Here is a 16,615-nt window from a genome sequence, read left to right on the forward strand (position 1 = left end):
AATTTAAAATGTATAAATCTTGTTAGATTCCTCCAAATATTTATGTTTCAATTGCGAGTATTCTGTATCACAATTTAATAATTTTCGTACAAAACATTCCGAGAGATATCTTTTGACTATATGAAGTGAAATTCCTGTGTTAAAAAAAATAAAAAATAAATAAATAAAGTGACATTCCTAAACTATTGAACACAAAGACTTCCCAATTTAATCAGTAAAAATAAGTATCACAATAAACAGAAATTAAGAATCGTTAATTCATTATTGTAGAATAAAGGATTTTGTTTTCCTAATCTCCATTGAATACAATTTTCCCAAAATTCACATTTCAAAAGTACTTTGTATATAACACATGTACCATCTCTGACTAGCTAAATTTTTAATATGTAGTCAACTTTGTTTTGTACATTCAAAAACCAAAACGGTTAACAAGGGAAAATATTTCCAAAAACCTCAATTAACATCTAATCTAACCCTTAATTAAACAAGTCCTAATCCCATTCCACATACTATTTGATCATCTTTAACCTTCCGACTCATTGACTCGGCTTTCACAGCCGAGTCACACCCGAACCCGAGCGTTAGCTCGAGTTCCACCTCACCATTATCGTCACCACCACGTCTGACACTCTCCCTCTCCACCACCACCTCCTCGGCAGCATCGACCGTCACATCGGTCGATACCAAGCTCGTGTGAGTGGTACTCCCGGGCTCATCCGGGTGGCTCACGGTGGAGTCATGACTCGTGCTTGACCCGTTCAACTCGGCCGAGTCAGGCCGAGTTGACTCAGCCACTGCAGCCACCGCCATCATCTGAAGAGCCGAGGTAGCAGCACCACGAGCTGCAGACTCGGCTTTGGAAGCCGGCTTGGACTTGGAGCCGACACGCTTGAACCGAGTCCGAGTCGGCTTGACTCGGTGCAACCCAGCCGCAGCCGAGCTGTTGTTGGATTGGGCATGCTCATCTTTCGACACGTGGCGGATATCGTAAGCCCCTTGGATAGGCGGGGAATTAGCCGCGGCTTCAGTAGGAATCGGCGTGATCGGCGCGCCTTTTAAAACGGCTTCAATGGCTGTTTGACAAAGCTGCCATTGACCTGACCAAAGTAACCCAACTGAACCATAGATCGGGTTCACCATTCGACCACATGCTTCGTATAAGAGTGACCTAAATATTGCTGAAATAAACAAAACATTTAATCAGCATATAGGTAATTAATTAGTAATTAATTAAAAATTAATTAATTGATTAATAATTGAATTAACTTGAGAAAGAAGTTTAATCAGTTAAAGCACATCCTTCCAACAACAGCTTGACCCACTTGAACAAAAATAGAAACGTGGCAACCAAAACCAACTATCCACCTAAAATCTAGGGACTATACCACTTTCCACTATTAGAATACCACTAGATATTTTTGTTCTATTCATTTTAATTAATCAAATTAATTAAAACTAATCCAATAATTTGAAATTGTATCACACACATCATAAACTATTCAATTAGTACATGCAATGGGTAGATGACTAATTGCATGATGCATTGATAAAGAATAATAAAAATAAAATCATCAATCTTATAATGATATTTCCTCGTCTCTAAATGTTGTTCCTACTTTGACTTTTTTCCGAAAGAATTAAAACAAAAGACTTAAAGATTACTAACCAGGACGAAGGTGTTCAGGACCAGCGTTGATGAGGTTCATGAGACCAGCACGACCATAAAACTTAGCCAGAAAAACAGTGGCATTAGCTTGAGACTCAGGTGACTTAATCCACTGAAGACAAGGTCTAATGCTACAATCCTCGCTGCAACCTTTCCGCAGCACTCGACATCCGTTACAACTCATCCGCATTTTCACGAGACTTACAAATACAGTTCGATGGCACGATATCGATCAACTTGAAATAGAGAGATTAAAAGAGAGAATGGATTGAGAAGTGTTGTTTGGGGGGGAAGGGGAGGAAGAGAGGAGAATGAATGAAGATATATAAATGAATGAAGAAGAAGAGGAAAATAAAAAATGTAGGGAAAGAGGAGAGAGAAAATAGAAAAAAGTAGTTGCTGGGTTCAGGAGGCGCAGCTGTTTCCCAAAAACTGGTAAAATAGAGGGAGTGTGGTCTTTGCCTTTTTTAGGGGAGTATTATTTTATTATTATTTTTTAAAAAATAAAATTAAAAGTTTCCAGAAAATGGGAAGAAGGGAGATGAACCTATTTTGTCATATTTGTCATACGAATATATAAATAAAAAAAAATGGTACGATATTAATTTGTGTCACTCTCTAAAGAAAGAGAGTAAATACACTTTCCTATTTCCAAATTCCAACTCTTTTGGGGGAGTTTAATTTTAATTAATTACGTTTGCGTGTATTGTTTGTACTGTAATTATAATTAGTCATTTTTTAAAAGCCTGTTGGCTTACAAAGCTGTGGGCGAAAACTATTTGATTAATTAATTGAGTGCTAGGAGATTAGTCTTTAATGATTTAATGGTTTTGTTAACTAGTACATACCCCTGAATTTTTATACTCAAATGAAAAACGTTTCTTAATTATGAAGTACGATATAAATAATATTTATATGTTGTCGCAAGGGTAGAGAATGTATTCCAATTATGTGGTACAAAGTATTAAATTCTCCTTTCACAAGTTGTCGTATATGTTATTACTCATTGTACATAGAAAAAATGCATTTGTTAAGGTTATATACGGCGTACTTCATATTTCATATGTTACTCCCATGTACTTACCATTTGCCAAAGTGATCAACAGCCAAGTGAGAAAGAGGTAGGTGCTGGAATTGCGAGCCCTCCATAACCACATTGAACTAACTTAAGATCTAGGACGTTGAATTAAATTCAATTCTTATAATATACTCGTATAAGATACATAGTTATAAATATATAGAGTAAAAAACTCGATTAAATAAAGAAAGTGTCACGTGACGTGTAACCTAAATTGTAAATAATTAAAAAAAAAAAAAAACCTATATATTAATTATCTTTAAGTTCTTTATGTAACAAAAATGTGATTTTCATTCTATTGCAATTGTTCATGTTAAATTGATTGAAAGTGTTATCGACGATTAATCAACGATTAGAGTTAGCAAAACTTGCTTACAAAACAACTTCCATGCACATTCTACTATGGATAATATATGCTTGTTCAGCGAGATAAGGGTTGGAAGGTAGGAGCTTGGACATATCTTTTTGAAATTCAATATACGAGTAAATACATATAGATCAGATATACTCGAATTATTTGTCGTAGTAGTTTTGAACAAATTAAATTAAACAAAGAGTACAAAAACAAAAATAGAGAGTACATAGAAAATAGGAAAAGGGGTACCAGTTCCAATTTCTGCAGCCTTCATAGTCTAAATGCACTAAACTTTAAACGGATTGCAATCCATCCAGCTATACTTGGCCTGGAACTTTGGAAACTCATACCCCACTTCTTCGGGAAATGATTTTGGCACACCCTAAAGTGATTTTGGCACACCCCTATGTGAGAGCACAGTTTTCTATGCTCTTCTCACATAGGGCTGTGCCTAAATCAATTTAGGGTGTGCCAAAATCAATTCCCCACTTCTCCGCATCCATTTCATATCTCCATCTTAGCACATATGGAGTACTCTGTCTCTGTACTTAGGAATATTAGTGTGGCGGATTTGGGTTTTGATTTGGCGGGTGGTGGAGCGGGATGGGAATAAAAACCATACCCTGGTGTTATGTCTCTATAATCAATTGAGTTAATATTATGCAATTATAAATCGAAATAAATCTAACAAGTTCTCAGGTGTTATGTTTTAGAACAAATAATTCACAGAAAACGATTAAAAAAAGTATATGTAAATGTGTTAAATTGTGTAAAACCTCAAAAAGCTTCATCCTCATTGATGACACTAATGGCCAATATATAATACAAGATTACCCACATAGGATAGAATTAGGAAACTAGCAATAAATGTGTTTCGTGCGTTCATGAAAAACTGGATTTCTAGCAATATGTAGCGCAGATTGATTATCACAAAACAACTTGATGGCCTTTGGATGTTCAATCCCCATACTCAAAAGTAAGGCCTTTAACCATTTCAACTCATTTGTAGTCAAAGCCATAGATCGATACTCCGCCTCAGAAGAAGAAGTAGAAACAGTAGGTTGTTTCTTAGTCTTCCAAGAAATAGGGGATTTACCAAGAAACACAAGCCAACCTGTCAGCGAACGACGTGTAATAGGACATGCTGCCCAATCTGAATCACACCAACCCTCCAAAGTAAGGTCACTATCTGCACTCAACAAAATACCCTGTCCCGGGGTACCCTTTAAATAACGAACCACCCTTAGAGCAGCTTCCCAGTGCTCAATTCGAGGCTCATGCATAAACTGGGAAAGAATATGGATCGAATATGCCAAATCTGGCCTTGTCACTGTAAGATAAATCAACCTTCCTACAAGTCTTCGATAAGACTCAGGATTCGCAAGCAATTCACCACTAGCAAGACTAAGTTTGTGATTTTGCTCAATCGGGAAACCACTTGGCTTTGCTCCCAATAAACCTGCCTCAGAAATAATATCAAGTGTGTATTTTCGTTGACACAAAAACAAACCTGATTTGCTACGAGCAACTTCGATACCCAAAAAATATTTCAAAGAACCAAGATCCTTCATTTTGAAGCAATCACAAAGATAAGCCTTGAACACGACCAACGCAGCGGAATCATTGCCAGAAATAATAAGGTCATCAACATACACTAAGACATTAATCTGAACATTGCCATTAGTATATGTGAAAAGAGAATAATCAGAGTAGGACTGAAGAAAACCATACCCTTTCAAAGCCGTGGTCAGTTTTGCAAACCAACACCTCGGAGCCTGTTTCAACCCATATAAAGCCTTTCTCAATCGACACACCAAGTTCGGATCAGAACTCTCAAAACCAGGAGGTAGTTTCATGTACACCTCCTCATCTAGATCTCCATGAAGAAACGCGTTATGAACATCCATCTGCTGAATTTCCCAATTCTTAGAAGTTGCTATAGCAAGGAAAGTACGAACTGTAGTCATTTTTGCCACCGGAGCAAAAGTCTCACCATAATCGATACCTTCTTGTTGATGATTACCATAGACAACCAAACGAGACTTGAGACGTTCAATTCCACCGTTAGCCAAAAATTTTGTCTTGTACACCCATTGACTACCTAAAGCTGTCTTGCCAGGAGGAAGACGCTCTAATGTCCAAGTCCCATTATCTTCCAAAGCCCGTATCTCTTCTTGCATAGAACATCGCCAACCTTCTGATTTCATTGCCTCCTTAAAAGATTTTGGTTCCTTGTCCTGAACCACTGCTGCAAGAAATTTCCGATAATTTACAGAAAACATGTCACAATTTATATAGTGTGCTAAAGGATAAGGCGTACCTGAAGGAGTGTTGGATGACGGAGAGGACGGAGACGGATTATTAGCAAAAACGGAGTGAGTCACGTAGTCACGAAGTTTAACCGAAGTATATTTTTCTCGATGCCCTTTACCCATGGCCTGTTGCTCTGTACTCTGCCCTGTTTCCAGCTGCTGCTGCTGCAAAACAGGGGCTGCCACGTCCCCCCCGTGGTCTGTGGCAGTGTGCCGCGGGGTGGCAGTGGTTGCTGCTGGCGGAGGCCTCAAAACAGGCCCCTCCGCAGCCCCCCTGCGGTCTGTGGCAGACTGCCGCGGGGAGCCTGCGGAGTGCTCTGCCTGGTCACGCTGCTGCTGCTGTGCAGGCAGCCGTGACTGGGCAGCAGCTTCCTGCTCGCTGGCAGCCATGGTCGTGCTATGGTGTGGGCTGCCAGGAGCTTCGTTCTGCGGTGATTGCTGCACAACTTCATCAACACTACTAGTATCACCAAAATCAACCCCACCATCATGATTACACACTTCACTCTCATCGAATGTCACACATTCCATAAAATCATCATGAATATCACCATTATCAAATGAAGCCGACACAATATTAACATCATCCGGGGTTGCAAAAGGAAATACTTCCTCAATAAATTTTACATCACGAGAGACAAAAAAAACTTTTGACTCAAGGTCATACACTCTCCAACCCTTCTTCCCAAAAGGATATCCCACAAAAACACACTTCCTACTCCGACTCGCAAACTTGTCACCATTAGTTTTCTGATTATGGGCAAAACACAAGCACCCAAAAGTACGAATAGCATCAAAGGAGGGAGGTTTATTAAAAAGTATTTCGAAGGGAGTTTTATTTTGAAGTAAGGGTGTGGGTGTACGGTTAATAAGATGAGCAGCTGCAAGGACACACTCACCCCAAAAATAAATCGGTAGATGGGCTTGAAATCTCAAAGCTCTCCCAACATTAAGAATGTGTTTATGTTTTCGCTCAACTCTCCCATTTTGTTGTGGAGTTCCGACACAAGAAGTTTGAAAAATTATTCCAGAAGCAACAAAATAATCATGCAAACAATTAAACTCAGTACCATTATCACTTTGCACAATCTTAATGGTTTGAGAAAATTGTCTGTCAACCATAGCAACAAAGGCCAAAAACATTCGAAAAACCTCAGTTTTATCAACCAACAAATAAATCCACACAGCTCGAGAATAATCATCAACTATAGTCAAAAAATAACGAGCTCCACACGACGAAACATGTCGATATGGACCCCACAAATCACAATGTATTTTCTCAAAAATTCTAGAAGCTCGATTATTACTAGAAGGAAATTTGTCTCTAGGATGTTTAGCACGCATACATACTTCGCACCCCTTATCTAGACAAGCTTTATTACTACTAACGTGAGGAAGTAACTTAACTACTTTCTCGGAAGGGTGCCCCATTCGACGATGCCACAACTCCAAAGTTGAGGTTGCTTCTCCCACGCCAACATGATGCACCAAATCCGTATTGCTAAAATAATATAATCCGTCTCTCCTAGCTCCCGTTCCAATCAGCTCCTTCGTTTGGTCCTGAATAGCACACATAAAAGGATTAAATTGGACAGTACAATTAAGCTCATCCGCAAGTTGAGATACAGAAATAAGATTACAACTTAAGTGAGGAACATAAAGAACTCCCTTAAGAGTAATTTTGTTCGATAAACGAACCGAACCAATTAAAGAAGCCACGACATTATCACCATTAGGTAAACCAACAGGACATTCAAAAATTTTAGAATCAATCAACCAAGACTTTTCTCCAGTAACATGATGAGTTGCTCCGGTATCTATAATCCATGAAGAAACATCAAACTTACCATTCAAGCGATTTTCAGGAATATTTGAGTTACCAAACAAACCCGTGATAGCCTTCCATTGTTCACTAGAGAACACTCCACCTTGAGAAGAATTGGAACCTAAAACAGCATTAGCCCTTACTGAACTTTGGCCTCGACCACTCGAAAATTTCCCCCCCTGACTGCCATCCTTCGGGGGAGGTCTGCCGTGAAGATCAAAGCACTTTGCCTCGATATGGCCTCGTTTCTTGCAATAGTTGCAAGAACCAAGGTAAAAAGGAGAATTGGGTTTAATTTCAGTTTGTGGTGGTGGCAGGGGAGGCGGAGGAACATCCTCTCCAGGCATATTCGAAAATTGTCAGAAAAAAAAAAAAAAAAAAAAAAACGAAGAGAATTCAACCCGCTCTTGATACCATGTTAAATTGTGTAAAACCTCAAAAAGCTTCATCCTCATTGATGACACTAATGGCCAATATATAATACAAGATTACCCACATAGGATAGAATTAGGAAACTAACAAGAATATATCCAAAATATATTCTAGCCAAAAATATGGTCACACAATATAATCTAATATTTCCTAAATATATCCTCAATAAAATGCAAAGTAGTACAAAATCTCAAACGTTGCAATAAAAAAATAGAGAAAGTATTTATATTCACGCTAATTATCACTGAATCATTCTTTCCTCCAACTACTAAGTACTCGATCCTTAGATTACCAAAAAAAAAAAACAAAAGGTTTTGTGTGACACCGGACTCACGTGAGACCGGGCTCAATAACAAAAGTCCAATAAAAAGGTGCGGGCTAACTAAACCCGATCGCAAGGCCCGCAACACCAAAAACATGATAGTGGACTCACGTGAGTCTGTCTCACCCAAAACTTTACCAAAAAAAAAAATATTACTACAGATCTGTTCTCTTCAGCTTAATTTCACTTCAACTTCAATCAATTCAGTTCAGTTTAAATCCTAATTTCCTTCTCTTACAAACAATTCATTTCAACTCTGTTCAGTTCAGTTCAGTTCAGCTCAGTTTAGTAAATTAGAACAGACTTTACATACTTCGGTGAGAATCGATCCCAAAATCTCTTGAAATCGGGAGGGGGCTCTAACCACTTGAGCTATTCTTCACTCTCGTATTTTTTAAAGTATATGTTAAAAAATACAAAACGAAACAGAAAAAGGTAAAAAAATGGGAATGGCATGGAAGACACGTAGCAAAAGAAGAAAGAAATAGCCATTTGGTAAAATGGCAGTCGAGCCATGCAAATAAATCCAAATAATCACGAGACAGCGCGTGAACAACACGTGTAAATGTCAGAGTGCGGTCGAATCGCCACATAAAGGTGGGAAAACTGGTGAGGGCCCACGATTCCACATCTCTAGCTCCTGGTTTTCGGGAAACCATAAAATTAAATTTTCCAATATTTCTGGTAAACCAACCTTACAAAACCGGCGACTGGTTTCCGGTTTCTGGTTTCTGGTTTTAGAGGAGTGTGGACTGTGGGCGCCCAATTAGAGGTATTTAAATTTGATTAATTATATTCTGTTTAATTAGTAGGGCGGTCGTCTAAATTTGGTGATTATGAGTTAATCCTACAAGATTGGGACCCATAATAAAATAAAATAAAATCAACTTGACTTTATTGTAGGAAACAAATTGATTGTTTCAAAATTAATTTAATGAATACTTTGGGTTAAGAAGGAGACATACCTGGTTTTGTAAAGGGAGTATTTAAATAATCCAAACTTTATCAATTTGTGAAAGAAATAGGTATAATGTGATCTAATAATGGTTCCATCACCTTGGATTTCGGTTTGACATGTTAGATTTTGCCATTACTCTAAACTTTTTTTAATTTTATTCTTCTATACAGCCCTACCCTCCGCATTTTTTGAGTGTCCAAGTGGTATTACCTTATCACTAACCATTGTATTTTAATTTTAATTTTACAATACGTGTAACATTATTTTCGTTCCGTTCCGTTCCGTTTCTTTTACGACAATGCTAAACTTAGTTATCACCTCTGTTATATATTATTTGCAATGATTAGACATTTTCCTTCTCTACTTTATGTCAAATCGTTGCAAATAATATGTAATGGTGGTAGTAATTAGAATTATATACTCTACTTAACAACACTGAGCTTTAGCTAATAATATCATTAGTTATAATAAAACTGAAAAGAAGTTAAGAGATAGAATTCATTCTTACATACCTCATCACCCAAAAAAAACAAAACACGACATATAATTTGAACAATATGCAACGGGGTACAATTAATGATTATATTTTTTTACAAGAAAATGTATAATAAAAACATGAGAAAATGTAACGATACACATACACTACACATTTACTTTCTACTTGTATTATTTCCGGCTCAATAGGAATTGATATACTTTATGTAAACAACTAAACATGAGTAAATATATTACAGTAGGTAGCATATGCATGAAACCCACAGATTGAGATCATATGAGTTATGACTGTTGGCTTGGCTATGCATAATCGACATGCAGTTAGCTAGGTTGTTGGAAACTCGTAGTTTTTGACTTAATTGAATGAGTAAATTATATGGAAATACCATACCAAAACTTTAAGGCCATACAGACACTTAATTGAATGGCAAAAATAGTTCAATGTCTCTATCAACATTGGCCAATTAGCCAATTTGGTATAAAAGTTAGCACCCTTGTGACATATTGGTATAAAAGTTATTACCGGCGACATATTGGTATAAAAGTTAGCAAGTTGCGATATATTGGTATAAAAGTTAATCACTGGCGACATATTGGTATAATAGTTACCATGTGATGACATATTGGTATAAAAATTTGCTAGTGATGACATTTAACCCTCTTTCTTGTTAGAATAATAAGTGTATATTGTACAAATAATTATTCTTATTCTTGTAGCTCAAATCTATTGTTTTTCTTTATTTTTTTCTTTATTTTTTTTTTGCTTCAAAAATATATTGTAAATTTCTTGGACGCTATTAAAAGTCCAAAAGAAGTTAAAGAATAAAAAAGGGAAAAATAGAAAAATATAGAGAAATATTCAAGATTATACATAAGAATTAATCAAGAATTATTACAAGATCAAGCTCTTTGATTAAATATTTTCAAGATTGTATCGAGCTTTTTTTTTTTCCCAATATTCAATTTTATATAAATATATTTGCTCCCTAACTTCTTAAATATTTATTACAACTTATTACATGCCAATTTTAACTTTTGAGACATTAAATCATGAAATTTTCTCTTTTCATTCACTTTTTTGAGATTATTTTTTAACTCACAATTTTTAATTTTTATTTTATTTATTTATTTATTTTGTCGTTATCTTAGGTGCATGAGCATGGAGGAGAGAATTATTTGGCATAAAATGAGAATTAACAACAAATAAATTAATATTTAAAAAAAAAACTCCTTTGGCAAGAAAAAAAGGGTGAAATAATGTCACAACTTGTTAAATTTTATACCAATTTGTCGCAATTTGTTAACTTTTATACTAATATGTCGCCGGTAGCTAACTTTAATACCAATTTGTCACAACTTGCTAACTTTAATACCAATATGTCGCCGGCGATAACTTTTATACCAACATGTCACAAGGGTGCTAACTTTTATACCAATTTGGCTAATTAGCCTATCAACATTCACTACACTATGATATGTACTACGGTAAGGCAAAAGATCCTAACCGAACCTCAACCCTCAAGGTTTTTTGGTTCGATATTTGCAGGTCAGACATTTTGAGAGTGAGGGGGAAAGGGTAAGGGATCCTCACCCTCAAAGTGCCTCGAGTTGGAAGGTACAATCCTTACCACTAGACCAAACTTAGCTTAGTATGATATGTACTAAGGGTTGTATACAAAATTTAAAATATAAGGGTTGTATACAGAAATTAAAATACATTTGTTTTTGTTAAGAATAAAATTTAATATAAAATGGAATTGTATGAGAAAAGGATCACACGTTAATCAATTAATGTTATGAGTTTTTGAATTATAACTCGGAATGAACAGATATTTAAAGTATTGTACTTTGTAATAGGTTTTTGATTTTAATTTGATTGAGTTAATTATTTCATTATTTCCACGATTGTTCAATATGTCTTTACTTTCATCTTTACAAAAATGTCTTTGTTATAATTAAAGTTCACTCATTATTAAAGTTTGAAAAGGGATCAAAGAATCAAAGATTGAAAGGTTATTACTATTATTTTTTGTTTGTATAAATAAATAGGGAAGAAAGATTAAAATAAAGAAGCAAATGCAAATATGGCTCTTCTTGGTTGAGTGGAAAGACCTAATTCGTTGTCTCTCCAAATTCTCAGCAGCCGCATATACCATTATATCAAGTATTTATGATATCCTATCTTCACGCACTTTCATGGCGCGTGGAGTATCTATCCTACAATCCTAGTAAATTTAATAGTTAATACTCTATGTAGTTATGATAGATTGAATATAGTAGTTCCACAAAAGTTGGTAACTTGCTCGATCAATTCATTCTATATTTCAATTACACATGGATTATAAATTTAATTACAACAAACCTTAGTTAAGTTTATAAAATTATCGTGGAATATCGTAGGATTATCATGAAATATAGAGTAATAGCCTAATAGGGAAGATCATATAGTAGCAATACACTTGAAATATAAAAAATCACCATATTATACTCAATTGTCAATATCACCATTTTTCTTCAGCTTAATTAAATATCTAGCTTATTTTAACAAAACAAGACTAAATTCTCATCACGACTTTACTACAATATTAACAAGCTACAAGTTATATGCGTTGGAATTGAACTATAAATCTGTCTTTTTTTCAAAGTGGTTATATTAATTTTAAGGGAGTTGAAATTTTTAACCTACAATCATAGTATTCAATATCTTGATGACATTTTGAGGTGTAAGGTATCCATGTACACATGTAATTTGAATGTAAATGTTCTTATAAATATTATGTACTTCTCCTTGTATAATAAAACTAAGAAGGACTTGGTGTAGTAGTTTGAGTTTCACTTGGTGACTTTCCACCCCTAGAATTGAGACATCACCTCCCCATCTCCGGCTCACAACCAACATACTACCTCTGTTTCATATTAGTTACACCGATTTAACATAAAGTAGAGAGAAAAAATGTCTAATCGTTACAAATAATATAAAACGAAGGTAGTATAAGTCAATGAATTGGTGACTAGCCCGAGGTTATCCCTCAAGCAATGTCCTTGTATCCAACGTTCTTCATCCTTTGTCTAATTGTATACTCCATATGTTGTCCTTGCAACGTTGAACATATTACATTGTCTACTCCAAAGTATTATTTGAAAACAAAAATACTTCATTTACCCGTAATACAGTATGTTGTTTCTTTTGATTTCTCTAATGTGACATAATGGTAGATTGGTAGATGGTAAGCCCAAAACTAAGATATAAGTCCACCAAAATATAAATTCCAAAGTAGCACAATAAAGGTTTTCTTGAAATAGGCATATTCCAATAAATTGGGCCTTTGCATTTTGGGCTTGATGAGCCCAAATGACTCTTTAAGAAACTTCCTTCTTAATTCTTATTGCATGTGACCCTTAGTAAGTTGGTACAATGTTGAAACATACTGGTCACATCTTTTCTTCAATTGTAAGACCACCAATTTACACTTGTTGGTGTTGGAGAAAATGACTTGTATTTATTCATTTGTTTGATTTTTTTATTGGACCGTTGTTCTTGTTTTGTCAATTATTATTGCATAAAGGAATTACAGATATTTTATTTTTGGGCGAATGAGGAGAAATTTAAATATTTTGCTTTAATTGTTTCGTTTGTAGCTATTAAGCCTCTTTATTTTCTAGCCTCAAATAAATTCTTATCATTTAAAATTTCGAATTTACATCAAAATTCATACTCGTATTAGGATTTTATGCTGATTGGACTTAGAAAAGTAATTGTAGAGGAGATGTTAAATATCTTTTATAATTAGTGATCATGACATCTATAATAATGGGACAATTTTGATGAAATACAACTTACAAAAAGAAAACAAATATTAGGAAACGAATTAACAAATCATACAAGTTTGGACAAGGAACAAGTAGACCACTGTACAACATGTAATTCGCTTGACATATTATTAGTTAGATTAAAATCACACGGATTAGCAAGAGTCGAAATTTATAGAAAAATTAGAAATGACCTAAAATTTTCTATAGATTAATCTAAATTAAGCTAATTAATGAAATGGATTCAAGAAATTCTTTCCGTACCATGGAACAAATTCATACAGTAAAATTTTTTGCTGACAAACCAATGATTGTTATCATAATTGAATTTCATAAAACTTGAATCTTTACTGTTAATGTAGTCAGACTAGTCTACTCACTAGTCACTATAGTACTTGCTCACTCTTCTCTTCTACTCCCCCCCCTTTTTTTTTTTGCTACTATACATTGTTAATTAACTTCTCTACACTAATATGACACCTTTTGTTTTGCTACTATACATACATTGTTAATATTACAATGTCTTAGCTAGAATACTTAGGTTAATCTCAAAATAAAAAGGTTCACAATGATCGCGGTAATTAGTTGTTGGACAAAGATGCTTTCATAAGTTCTTGTTATTGTAGCATACACTTGAGTAAAACATGTATATTCCGCATACATAACATATGATAGCAGTGTGCTTTATTCATTCAATTTTTACTTATGTAAATTTATTTTAGTCGTAAATAGACTTTAATGGTCCTAAATTTTAATTTCTAAAGTGTTTTTCTTAAATAGGATCTTATCAATCCTTATTCAAACTTGATTTTTCTAAAATAACTGAAAATAACATTGAGTAATCGTCAAATTAGCATCGATATGATTAATAATGTCCCACATTAGGCATAAATAACCAATCATATTAATTTTTCAAAAGTCATCATAAACATCAATGGAAAAGGTGATGTTTACACATAGGAAAAATCCAATAAATTTTCTGAAAAAAGGTATGGTCTAAAATCCCTTGCTAAAATGGGTAGAAGTAAACCATATATTATGTCATCATACCACATATCAACAAATTAAAGATAGAGTTAGGATCTCATGGATTCACAACCATCACACATTTTTTTTCTTATCATCTATTTTTGAAAAGATGAGATAAGATTTGGGGTTTGCCACGTGGCATCAATCCATGGTGCTTAGTAATCAATAACAAGTAATTAAAAATCAAAATTCAAAAAATTAAAATAAAAAAGAAATGAAATTACTCCCTTGTATGTGGTAGCTAAAGTGTAATATCAACACCTAACGGAATCAACGGTCAAGATTAAATCATCCTAAAATCATATCCACTTGTTAAAAATAACACATTAAAGAAGTTTAAGACCTTTATATATAGTAAGGTTGTAACATAGAAAATTGTAACAAGAAAAAAACATTGTAATAGTAGTAAGTAAAAGAGTAGTGAATTAGTGTTACAAAATGGCTTCCTCCGTGATCTCATCCACCGCAGTCGCCGCCGTCCGTGCCCCGGCTCAAGCCAGCATGGTGGCTCCATTCAACGGCTTGAAGTCAACCGTTGCCTTCCCCGTCACCAAGAAGAATGATGACATTACCTCCCTTGCTAGCAACGGTGGAAGAGTCCAATGCATGCAGGTATACTACTACTACTAATATAAAGTATAGATTAAGAAATTGTTTGTTATTTTGTTAGGGTTAAAAATTACGGAGTTGTTAGAAACATTATATTACTTTTTTATTCTAAGTTATAAGTCACGTACAATGTATTAGGTATTTTAATTGCCATACATTATTTCATACATCAGTATTTCGAAAATTAGTTGATTTGGATATATAGATTGGCAATTTTAAGATAAATTCGCTTACCTATGATTACAGTGTATATTTTCTCTTGACATTATGTTTATTTGATATAGAGTACAAAGTATAAATTAGTTATTTTTTTGGGATCTATAATTTTAAAAATAAAAGTAAGTTACTTTGTAAATGATTTATGATATTAGGTGAAATTGGAGTATTATGAAATTAATGTTATTCATTTGAATTGCAATTAGAGACGAAAGATCATGATAGGATTAAATTACTATGTGAAAAGACTAACACATTAAAATACCTTGACTTTTTTCATTTATAAATAATTAAAAATAAATGTAATAACAAGAAATTACAAATTCATGAAATTAATTGGAATTGTTGAATATATTGCAGGTATGGCCACCAGTTGGCAAGAAGAAGTTCGAGACCTTGTCTTACCTTCCACCACTTACCACTGAGTCTTTGCTCAGTGAAGTCCAATACCTTCTTAACAAGGGATGGGTTCCTTGCTTAGAATTCGAGACCGAGGTAAGCCCTATATCTTTAATTAAGAGGTGCTAGTTCAATAAAATCTGTTTTATTTACCAAAACTAATATAAAAATGATATGATAATAAATGTTATTAAATCGGTCAATGAAAATTAAGTATAGTGGTAGTCATTTTAAAGATGACTATTGTAGAATTTTCAGTAACTCATCATGTGTTTTTCACCTGTTGTTATAGCACGGATTTGTGTACCGTGAGCACAACAACTCACCAGGGTACTATGATGGCCGATACTGGACCATGTGGAAGCTGCCTATGTTCGGATGCACTGACCCAGCTCAGGTTGTGAACGAGCTCGAGGAGGCCAAGAAGGCGTACCCCAACGCCTTCATCCGTATCATTGGATTCGACAGCTTCCGTCAAGTGCAATGCATCAGTTTCATTGCCTACAAGCCAGAAGGCTATGATCAATGATTGATCATGTTGCAGGCTACAAAATTTAAATCAAGAAAGTTTGTGCATTATTTTGTTGATCAAGTGTAGTTAGACCTCAATGTTTTATTTCTTGTTGAAAACACTTTTTTGTTATTTTCCCTTTCTTTAAGTTGATGTCTTTTCGGATGTTTTAATGGAATGGGAATGTTGAGCATTGTACTCTATAATAATAGCTTTGTCCCTAACAACTATATATTTACATGTTCTTCAATTTCGTACTTTGTCAATGCACTACTTTCTTGCAAAATTACCTTCTCATCATGTTTGCTCCTGTAACTCACAATTTATTTAAATATGATTGCGAGTATAAGGATTAGAGATTTATGTTGCAATTAGAAATGGGGAAACGTTTACTTATCAAGGATCCTGAGCCTAATGTTAATCTGAAAATCCAGTGGACAGTTACGACTAATGACTATGACACTGATTCAGCACGAACCCAAGAATATCCGAATCAGAACATTCTGTACACAGGAATACAGTGTTAATTGCCAAGTGAAGAACACATCAATTTCGAATAAGTAGAACTGATGAGCAAACCAGTCGATTTTTTTGTACT

At 34.7% G+C, this 16,615-nt stretch overlaps 2 protein-coding genes across 2 annotated transcripts; one reads left to right on the forward strand and one right to left on the reverse strand.

The window, feature by feature from the left end:
- Positions 1-385: 385 nt before the first annotated feature.
- Positions 386-1,873, reverse strand: LOC145594896 (LOB domain-containing protein 41-like). The gene is made up of 2 exons (XM_081651244.1): positions 1,667-1,873; positions 386-1,178 (listed from the first exon to the last, which is right to left on the reverse strand). The coding sequence occupies exons 1-2, from the start codon at positions 1,854-1,856 to the stop codon at positions 481-483; spliced, it is 888 nt and encodes a 295-aa protein (XP_081507370.1). The 5' UTR covers positions 1,857-1,873; the 3' UTR covers positions 386-480.
- Positions 1,874-14,640: 12,767 nt separating this feature from the next.
- On the forward strand, positions 14,641-16,267 carry LOC145595243 (ribulose bisphosphate carboxylase small subunit, chloroplastic 1-like). Its single transcript, XM_081651624.1, has 3 exons — positions 14,641-14,894; positions 15,468-15,602; positions 15,799-16,267. Exons 1-3 carry the CDS (start codon positions 14,721-14,723, stop codon positions 16,033-16,035), a joined length of 546 nt encoding a protein of 181 aa, XP_081507750.1. The 5' UTR covers positions 14,641-14,720; the 3' UTR covers positions 16,036-16,267.
- Positions 16,268-16,615: the final 348 nt, after the last annotated feature.

The sequence above is a fragment of the Chenopodium album genome, chromosome 19 (genome assembly GCF_948465745.1).
Source record: "Chenopodium album chromosome 19, dcCheAlbu1.1, whole genome shotgun sequence".
Lineage (NCBI taxonomy): Eukaryota > Viridiplantae > Streptophyta > Magnoliopsida > Caryophyllales > Amaranthaceae > Chenopodium > Chenopodium album.